Source organism: Photinus pyralis, unplaced genomic scaffold (assembly GCF_008802855.1).
Source record: "Photinus pyralis isolate 1611_PpyrPB1 unplaced genomic scaffold, Ppyr1.3 Ppyr1.4_LG2, whole genome shotgun sequence".
Lineage (NCBI taxonomy): Eukaryota > Metazoa > Arthropoda > Insecta > Coleoptera > Lampyridae > Photinus > Photinus pyralis.
Genome location: NW_022170403.1, coordinates 40,189,414 through 40,199,778, shown reverse-complemented (window position 1 = coordinate 40,199,778; position 10,365 = coordinate 40,189,414). Strand labels below are relative to the sequence as shown.

Below are 10,365 nucleotides of genomic sequence, written 5' to 3'. Positions count from 1 at the left end.
TGACATGTAAGTTGCTTGAAATTTTTCACAAGAATTGCTAACTCCGACTATTCCAATAAGTATAGGGTATGTTAAAATTTCAGTGCCAGATATCGGGGACCCCTAAGTTCACCACGAAACGTACAAGTATAGTACGGACGGGTATTTTTTTGGTGGTGGTTTCATGGTATTTTCCTTTCAGTTTTCGATACTTCAAAGGCCACCATAGTGCTATAGGTAAGTTTAATGTGATCTCAAAGATCATTCCAGTAAGCAGGAAGTGGTGGAATGAGGACGCACTAACCACAACAATACGCATGTGTGGGGGGATATTTACCTACAATGTTAGGATTAGGACGCAGGTACTTTGGCAATAAATTCAAGAAATGTGATATATAACTTATGAATATTATGCTACCCAGTACCCATACAAATCCATAAATGCGTATGGAGAGATATTTACTCCTATCCTTTATAACTAATATGTATGTGCACTGTGCACTTACCTCTCTTAATATCTTCAACGTTTAACTATTATACCGTAGTGATATGTGCACTAAATTATTTGTTACATGTTCACTAATTATCACACATTATCACTAATAATCCAATATTTATTTAGAGCACGTCATAAGGAAAATTAATCAATTAATACTTTTGTATCTCGTATCTCAAAATTTGTTTCTTAATTACAGGTGGTTCCCTGTTATTAGGTACATACTTATGAAAGGCTAGGGGAAATCCTGAGTCAAAGAAATTCATAGTACTTATAGAGAAAAATTATGAACTCGAATCGAATGGTTAGCAGCTTGTGTCGATAATGTCATTCCCAATTACCTAGTAATTATCCAAAGATGCTGGGTCCAGTAGGTACTAATTTGATCCACATAAAAAATCATACAAATGTTAAATTCTACCCATCCGTGCGAATTACTCACACATTTTCCTTGTCGTTGACCTACGTCTTGCCCCTTTTATGAGAATATAATTAATGGGATAAGCAGGCCAACAGTGAAGAGTACCAAACGTTTAACAAGATACGAAGCATCGCATAGATTTTCAGTAGGGGAATTTCTTGCCACTCAGTTCGTATTTGGAAACCAGACTTTTGATCCGGCTCATATTTAATAGCACTGAACCTTGAACTCGTAGAAATCGATTGGCGAAGGTTTGACATCGCTGTCTCTTTTCGTTTTCGAGTTAGACGAGGAACAGACGGACAAAACCATCAGATAAGGGAAAATTTTTTTTTCGAAAATTTCTCCTACAAACGGGAGCTTGGGAATTGGTGTCTGCATTCGATTTCTGACGGTCAACTGATGAATCCTAAATTTGTGACACTGAGAGGATTGCACTTACCTATTACCTACGTATTTTGCAAAATGCCGGATTTCGCAGTTTGTAAGATAACATATATAACAAATAATACGAGGGAAACAGTATTATCCTTGTATTTGTTAAGGTAAATAAGGCAAACTAACTAATTGTACACATAAATGTATATAAACTAAATACATATAAAAATATAAACAACGGCAAGTATCAGAATACGGAAAAAGTTATATATATAGTACATGTCCAACATTAAATAATTAAATTTGTAATTCAACACTTCCTCTCAAATTTAATTCTTTTCGTCCTATCGGTCTTAGTGTATTACGAGCATATGCATAACGCAAACGTCTCAATGGTTTTGTAAAGATATCACCTAATGACTAATTAATCAGCGCTGAAGATGTAATGCGATCAAAAACAAAAACGGGTCCGTTCTGATGACATAAAACTTTAGTAACGGATTGTCGCATAATACAGATACCGGGTGATTGGAAAGTAGTGCGGACAGTTTGAATTTCCCACAAAACTAAACATTTATAAAGTTGGTAACATACCAAATGTCATTTATTTAAAAGCAGTGGTGGATCATAAATAAACCAACTTCTAAACATGTTTGCCAATTCCTTAAGTAAAAAACACTAAAAATTTAAAGCGCCAAATTTAAATTGTCTGCAGTTCTTTTCGATCACCCGGTAGATACTGCACCAATACCACAGATTGTTTAAATCTGTGCCAATACTAAACAACCAATAAAATGTTTGATACGCCAATTTGAACAGTTTCAATTTGAGATTTCAATAGTTTTTGAATTGTAGAGATGAAATTTAGTAAAATAATTCATAATTCATGTGCACAATTTATTTTCAAAATGCCCACACCATTATTGAGATAGTAGGCGTCCACTCTTGTCTTATTTTATGTTCAAAACTCGGTCTGGTTGCTCTGGTGTTCTGAACAACTCCCTGTACCTACAGCAGCTCGCAGTTTTTCAAGGATGTGTAATCGATTTCGATAAATAACATTTTTCAAATCACTGAATAGAGAGTAAGTCCATGGACTAATTTTAGTCTATGCTTAAAGTAAACAATGTCTCTCTCTCTGTAAATCTTGTGTGATAATACCATTGTATATACAATGATAATACTTATCAACTTGAACCCTTGAACGTAAAATAATACAGTCAGATAAACGTTTACATATTTACAAGTATAGGTAGACATTTGTGCAGACCAGATGGATGTAAACGAAAAATTTAAACTAGTGCTTCCCTATGTGAAAGTAAATGTTTGGTGAGTATAAATCTAATAATGGAATTTTATCGTATCAAGCGATTACGTTCACGCGAAGCAAATTTAGTACATCGCGATGTTATGCAATTGAATGTTAATGCCGGTTGTTTGATGTCTATTTACAACGTTTCATTTTAATTTTAATTGGCTTTTTGTCGATGTTGAAATAATATATTCATAGGGAGTTTCTCCTTTTGGATGTACTTATTAGTTTCAATGTTGAAGCATTGCGGGATGAACTGATTCAACAGAAAAATGTGTTGTAGGTATATTCCACCCATGTAACGGGCGATCAAAAATGAATTGCTGTCGAGTCGCCTTTTGGAAGTTCAAGTTAAGTACCTACGATTTCCCATGTAAATAAAAATTCCAAAGGTGACTCGACCGACAGTAACTCATTTTTGATCGCAAGTAGGCTCCTATATCTATAAATTCTATAGTTTATAAAAACACGCCGATTACATTATCTTTCGTACTCCAAACTAGAGACTCAGTTCGTATGGAGCAAACTTTTGCTCTTCAATATCTACTCTGAAAAACAATGACAGTTTGTAACACTACATCTAGGGATCTAAAACTGAAACGAAACGCAAATTGTACAACTTTTGTAACATTGTTAATTACAAGTTGGCTTTTATCAAAGAATTTAAGAAAACTCTCACGAAACGATTAATATTGTATCAAAAATCAAAATGCAAATAAATATGACATTTAGGCATTATGAAAACACTAATCACTCACACGTGGGGCTGGTATATAGTTATCCATGCAGACGAAAACCACAGAGGAGAGGAATGTCCCACTGACAGAAACAATCAGCTTTTTACTACAAAAAGCGTTGAATGATAAGTACATTTATCTTTGCACATTTATTTTGACAAAACTTATCCACAAGCTCAGATCTCAAAATTGCAAATAATAAAAAAGAAGTTGTAAAGCCCATTTTTGGTAATACAGAGCAGTATTTTATTAGCAATCTCACGAGTAATCTAACTTAAAATAGATTAGAACCTGCACATCTGCACTGTAGCAGAAAATTTGAAGTCTTTAGCTACTGTAATTGCTGAGATCTCAACTGGGCAACAAGCCAGCCATAATGAATATAATAGTGTATTTTTTAAATGCGCTAAAATATACTTTAGCTTTAGCACATCTTGCCGCCCCTCGAAAGTGGCGCCCTGGGCTATAGACCAGTTAGCCCATTTATAACTGTGTGTGTCTGTGATTCTTGTTGAAATGGTTGTATAGTTTTAAAATGAAATGAAAGTATCGACGAAATGTGTACCAAAGAATATAGGGGTCCCCACAATTTAACGTGATTTTGCGAAAGAATTTTAGCATCCCAAAAAATCAACACCTTCTTTCTCTACGTGATTAATTTGTATAGTAGCAATTCAGTTCAGAATTGTTCCAAAAAAAGTACCTAAATAAATATAAATGAAGATAAACTTCAAAAGCTTGCTTGCTGATATCCTTTTCGTAGTTTCACACTCAAAGGTGTTGATAGATCTGTTGTGTTGAAATAATTATTGCAAGTTGTTTATGCATTTAGTTCAGTTCATTAAGCTAAAGATTACACCAGAAACCATTTTAAATTTGGAGTTTTATGTATTAAGAGTTTACTTGCTTAAATCTAACTTAAAGCACTATCTGCTTCATTCTTATTTGATTTTTACTAGAGAGTAAGTATGTAATCTATTAGACTGGCAAAAACGTGAAGTTAATAGCTGGTAGTTAGTTGTCATTGCGTAGGTACGGACTGACGGACAACACGAAGACGTGCCGCTCCATAAATATTAAATCTGACCCTGTAATTTTTTTGACATTTATGGAGGTGTAAGACATTATACTGTAACCCATTTATATAAAAAGGAACAGCTCAATAGGGGGGAGTTCGGACCGGAGCTACCAAGATAACCCCGTCTGCTCTACCACTCAACCCTTCAGCAATCTATATACATATATACATTTTTCAATAGCTGCATTTTTTTAGGGAAGACTATGCAGAGTTAGCGACTACATACAACCCCGTGAATTTAGGCATGGGGTATCCTGATTTTTTACCACCTCATCACATCATCGATGCTTTAACTGAGGTTCTAAGCTCAGAGGATGTTATGTTACAACAATACACGAGAGCCGAGGTAGGTATTATCATTAAAATTGAGCTCGTTTCCGTTGCAGTATAACTTTTTAGGGGCATCCCCGATTAGTGAAAGCGTTAGCCAAAATGTATTCCCCATCAGTGAATAGATTTATTGATCCTCTTGAAGAAATAATAACATTCGCCGGTGCATTTGGAGCCCTTTACTGCACTATAATGGGGCATATCCAACAAGGGGATGAGGTCATTATAATAGAACCTTTTTTCGATTGCTATCAATCCATGGTTATTGCAGCCGGTGGTACTCCTAAATACATCCCATTGCGCTTTGTGAGTACTGATCACTACCTCAATAAAAATGATATGATAACACTACCAATCTTAGCAAGACGGGGATGCAACGCAATCAAGTGACTGGGTTCTTGATTTCAAAGAACTAGATGGCCTCTTTAATAGTAAAACGAAAGCTTTTATTCTAAACACACCGCACAATCCATTCGGGAAAGTATTTAATAAAACAGAGCTGTTGTACATTGCACATCTTTGTCAGAAATGGAATGTCATGTGCATTGCAGATGAAGTATATGAATGGTTGGTTTATGAACCAAAACGACATATTAAAATGGGTCGTAAATCCCCTAATTCCGGATTATGCCAAATAACTTCTAATTTTCAGCATCGTTACCGGGAATGTGGGAGAGAACTATAAGTATAGGATCGGCAGGGAAGACACACTGCATCACAGGATTGAAAGTAGGATGGGCTATTGGACCAAAACATCTTTTAATAAACTTACAAAGTGGTCCAAAGTTGCCCTCTTCTCCCTTTGCGCAGGTGAATTTACAATAAAGTAATACCATACACCAATATTTTGTTATTGATTTTAGGAAGCCATTGCTATCGGCATCGAAAAGGATTTAGCGAGGTTTGGTCAAGATGACTGCTTCCAGCAATTGTTAAGAAAAAGTCTCAAACTAAAAACTGATTACATGGTAGAAGTTTTACGTGAAATTGTCATGGAGCCTATTGTACCTGACGCTGGTATTTTCTTGGTCGCTGATTGGGCATCGTTAGGTGAGATAGCAACATAGTACCTACAGGTATAACGTTCTTTAAATCGTCGAACTATATAGAGGCAAAAGTCGATTTCTCGAGTGAAACGGGCACTTGCAAAGATCTGCAGTTTACAAAGTGGTTTATAAAAAATGTTGGAGTCCAGATGATTCCTGTTAGTATTTTTTATAGTGATGCAAACAAAGGATTGGGCCAGAATCTCGTAAGGCTTTGCTATATCAAGGTTAGCCGAAAAAAAATTTTTCTATTTCGGTGTCACAATGATGATTTTGTACAACTGTTTTCGGCCGAAAACAGTTGTACAAAGACGGTGATTATAGTCGTTTTTTTTTGGTAACTCATCTCTTAAGTTGGCAGTTACTAGTTAGTACAAGTAGGTACTTCGTTGGGTACTTCCATGTTTGAACTTCAAAATGTCCGTCTTACTACGCTGCCAACCCAAAACTTAACGGCATAAAAAGTGTTCCCAACATAACAACATGCTCTAGTTCTAATGTTCCCTATAGTTTCTGATAATGATTTTTTAAATTAAATTAAAGCACCGAAATAGAAAAAATAGTATGAAAAACGCGTGTTACAATGCTTTATTGTAATACTCCTATCTTGCGGACACTCGTGGCTACGCTTCGCGTCGCCACTCGTGCCACAAGATAGTCGTATTACAATAGGTCGCATTGTAACACTTGTCTTTCAATATACTATTCTGCACTGGGCTCCTAATTATTTTTTTATTTCAGAAAGACGAATGTCTCCAGAAAGCAGCAAACGTTTTTCGAGAATGGAAGACACGAAAGTCTGTTTAGACTCAACTTTATGTTATTAAGGAACCGTTATAAATACTATTGAGTTAAACATAGTGAAGAAGATCTTCCTAGATAGACTCAATGTTGTGCTGACAACTTTTCAACTAAAATCAGTCATCTGCGCATATCCCGCTGTAGCCTTCTTACGTATATTATCAGATTATCAGCTTAGATCACCACCACGTCGCTGTAGGAGTTTAAATAGGATTATCTTTCTGTGTTCTGAAATAGTCCCATTGACAATACATGTACAAAACACAGTTATCTTTTTATTATACATTACTTACTTGTAAAATAAAAAAAACAATGCGAAAGCTTTGATTATAATTATTTTATATTTTATGACCAACCGTGGGTGTCGTCGTATTGACTACTGCACAAAATTTATGTATAATAGGGTGGTTCGACATTTTTTGTATTTCTTTTATTCTAACTAACATTGAGAGATTTTGTTATTAAAAAACAATAAAAAAAATTTGAGGGCAAAATATTGTATTTATTTTGTGCACAATGCTGCAAAGTTATCAAAAAGCTGGTTCTCGAAATTTAGTTACTAAATGTGAGTGTGGAAATGATGTAAGAGTTGTATAATTCCACTACTGGACTGTTCTGAGATTTCTTTAAATTTGCATTAGCCGAAAACTCCATTTCCACATTAACATTGGGTAAATTTCGCCATTCAACTTTTTTTATACCCTGGCAGCATTGTGCATACAGCAAATAAAATTAACACATCGGTTCCAGTTTACGTGAATTCGTATAATCTGCCAACCCGACGGCAAATATGTTGGCTACTGACGTCACGCGGTCTAGTCTCGCGCGCAGGTACGTTTTTTCTCTTCGCGCTGACCCTTACAGGGGACGTAAATATCAATATGTTGCCCTCACATTTTTTTATCGTTTTTTAATATCAAAATTTCCCGATTTCAGTAAAAATAAAAAATGTCCAACCTGCATATTGAACAATTCACATTTCACAGACGTGCAGATGGGATAATATTAAACTTTTCGTGATAAAAAAGAAATACTCTAAACCAGAGACACATGGAAAGTGGTCGGTTCTCCATTAATTGGACAATCATCCTCTCCGTATCTGGACTGATCTAATTCGAATGCTCTTAAAGTATTCCGAATTTCTGTTAATGTTAATTAAAGGTTTTGAAGTTCTTTTATTATCAGATTATCAGCTTAGATCACCACCACGTCGCGGTAGGAGTTTAAATAGGATGATCTTTCTGTGTTCTGAAATAGTCCCATTGACAATACATGTACAAAACACAGTTATCTTTTTATTATACATTGAAAGCAGATTATTGAACTGTGAATGTTGGCTAAATAAATATGATTATTGATTATGAACATATTTTTACATTATTATTATTGATTACAGAAAACTTCTAGTAGCGAGGAAATTTTGTCTGGCTGTGCATCGTGAATATAGTAAAACAGGTCGCATACGATTTTCAATACCTAGCGGCATTTTTTGCCACACAGTTGGCATTCGTAAACCAGACTTTTAATCCGGCTAATATTCAATAGCCGTTATCCTTGAGCTCGTAAAAATCAATTGGGGAATGTTTGAGTTAGAGGAGGAACAGCGACAGACAGACAGATGGACAAAACCATCACATACCTAAGGGAGATTTCTAAAAACGTCATATGTATTGTTTCCCAGGTATAAGACTTAGTTTTCCCTGCCGTGGCTTATGGAAACTAATTCGTCGTATGTGAAAGTTATGCACGTTATTCTTTCAAAAACAACATCTCAGGAAATAATTCGTGGGGGGGGGGGGCCTTTTAGACAGCGAAATTTGATGGCCGTCTGGCACACCTTCAAGGTATAGGTTACCTACTGCAAAAAATTCCAGGAATCTAGGACCATTCCCCTAGAAGTAGATCGAAGCGGTAGAAGTGGGTCCGGACGGACGGAGAGACAAAACGTAAACAATAGCACATTTTTTTTAATTCTTAAAAAACGCGCTAAAAAATGCATAATTGACGTTTGACGGAATGACCCTATTTTTGGACACGATAAGAAAAATCTGACATGAAAGCTCTATCCGGGTCGCACAAAGGATTCGAATAAACACAATTAATTGATTGACAATGACAAACATGTATTCCGAAACACAATGAAAGAGAAGTTTCCAAAGCTTGTATTAACATAATACACCGCACGCAAGCGGTAGATAATTATAAATTAAAAATAATCTTAAATTACGCACGGTGTTGTTTAAGAATCCAAATAATCTGTCGTAAAAAGTATGCGATATTCAGGCGCACCTATCAAAGACACAAAAGCACTCGCTGACAGCTTTAGGAAACTTCACTTCTTCTTTAATAAACTGAACTTAATGACTTCGGTAATAAGATGACAAAAATGTTGGTGGCTACCCGAACGGTAATAGCTATTTACATATGAGCAAAGAGTAATACTATGGGTACTCTTGGATATGAGTATGGTAAAGGTAAAGTTGGCGGTCCCGGCAGTTATATCACGGCTGTCGTTAAATCACACAGACGGCTTGATGCGGTCCCGGCAGTACTATATCACACGGCTGTCGTTAAATCACACAGACGGCTGTGATGAGACTTGAAAACGTTTGTACCTAGGGAGTGCCACCCTTACGATACGAGCAGACAACTGCTTTGTTTGCTTATATTCGGACTAACTTTCTCTGAATACGGACAAACCGTTTTAAAAACTTTCAACAAACTTTTATTACTTCACTTGACGATACCTTAAATCTCGCTCAACTTCTTCTGCACCCTATATATTTCGAAGCTGACGAACTTCAACAAAACAAATACGGTTAAGCGCCCGAGATTTAGCGTAAACAAATTTACCATCGCGAAAACTAACAGCTAGCATCAGCAGCAGACGCCTCGTTGTCTTTTTGACTCCAGTATTGAAAGAAAAATTACTTCCAGCATAAAATAATTTCTTCTACAGAAGTTTCAAAAACGCTGACAATTCCAATTAGACTTGGTAACGCCCCACTTACGTCGAAAATAAGACGCACTTCCTCTTAACAACGATGATAAAACACGTACGTTAATTAACCCAAATAAAAAAATTACATAATTACACACAATTGCAAAGGGGAAACAACACAAAGACATACATTCAAATAAAACGAATCAACTCTCTGCTTATTTCGTAAATAATCCCCCAGATTTACTTTCATAAATTGAAATATTTTTATATACAGGACGTCGCGTCATTATTTTCGATGTTTAGACTGAAATAAACGTCGACATGACGTTGCGTTGTTTACACAACAGTACAGAGCTGGGTACTGCTCGCGAGCGTTCCGCTCGAAAAAACGCTCCAAGCGGAAAAAGTGCTTGCGAGCGGATCGCTCGCCCTTTTCGGAGCGGCCGCTTGGTTGGTACTCGATACTCGAGCGTTTACCTTAAAGTGCTCATGAGCTTTTTTTTCCGCTCGCAAACTCTTTTTTCGCCCGCGAGCTCTTTTTCCGCTCGCAAGCTCTTTTTCCGCTCGCGAGCTCTTTTTCCGCTCGCGAGTGCCTTTTCCGCTCACGAGCACTTTTCCCGAGCAATAAACCGCTCGAGCACTTTTAGGAGTGTTCGGAACTTGCAAGCGGTTTCGCTTTGCAAAACAACTCGATACTCGCGAGCATTTTTGAGAAAATTAGAGCACTCGTCTTCGGTCTGTAAATGGTCGAGATGCGCAAAGGGCACTGTGAATGCTGATCGATTAGGCTCAACTTTTGGAATTGTGTTTTATATGGCTAAAGCTATGCGCATATTGAATTTC

General features: G+C 36.4%; 1 protein-coding gene across 4 annotated transcripts; it reads left to right on the top strand.

The window, feature by feature from the left end:
* The first annotated feature begins 2,403 nt into the window (after positions 1-2,403).
* Positions 2,404-6,898, top strand: LOC116164962 (kynurenine--oxoglutarate transaminase 3-like). 4 transcript variants are annotated; one of them, XM_031479219.1, is made up of 8 exons: positions 2,406-2,603; positions 4,597-4,747; positions 4,801-5,037; positions 5,093-5,333; positions 5,384-5,541; positions 5,595-5,781; positions 5,841-5,983; positions 6,519-6,898. In XM_031479219.1, exons 1-8 carry the CDS (start codon positions 2,548-2,550, stop codon positions 6,582-6,584), a joined length of 1,239 nt encoding a protein of 412 aa, XP_031335079.1. In that variant the 5' UTR covers positions 2,406-2,547; the 3' UTR covers positions 6,585-6,898. The 4 variants fall into 4 exon arrangements, with proteins under 4 accessions (XP_031335081.1, XP_031335079.1, XP_031335078.1 ...); XM_031479218.1 differs by having other exon boundaries at positions 2,408-2,603; positions 5,841-6,004; XM_031479220.1 differs by lacking the exon at positions 2,406-2,603 and adding an exon at positions 2,735-2,865 and having other exon boundaries at positions 5,841-6,004.
* Positions 6,899-10,365: the final 3,467 nt, after the last annotated feature.

Excerpts from the sequence above, each read along its gene's own strand:
- LOC116164962 (XM_031479218.1), top strand. The coding sequence starts at position 2,548 with ATGGATGTAAACGAAAAATTTAAACTAGTGCTTCCCTATGTGAAAGTA. Across the intron at positions 2,604-4,596 it reads TATGTGAAAGTAAATGTTTG|GGAAGACTATGCAGAGTTAG; the intron begins GTGAGTATAAAT and ends GCATTTTTTTAG. Across the intron at positions 5,334-5,383 it reads AAAACGACATATTAAAATGG|CATCGTTACCGGGAATGTGG; the intron begins GTCGTAAATCCC and ends TCTAATTTTCAG.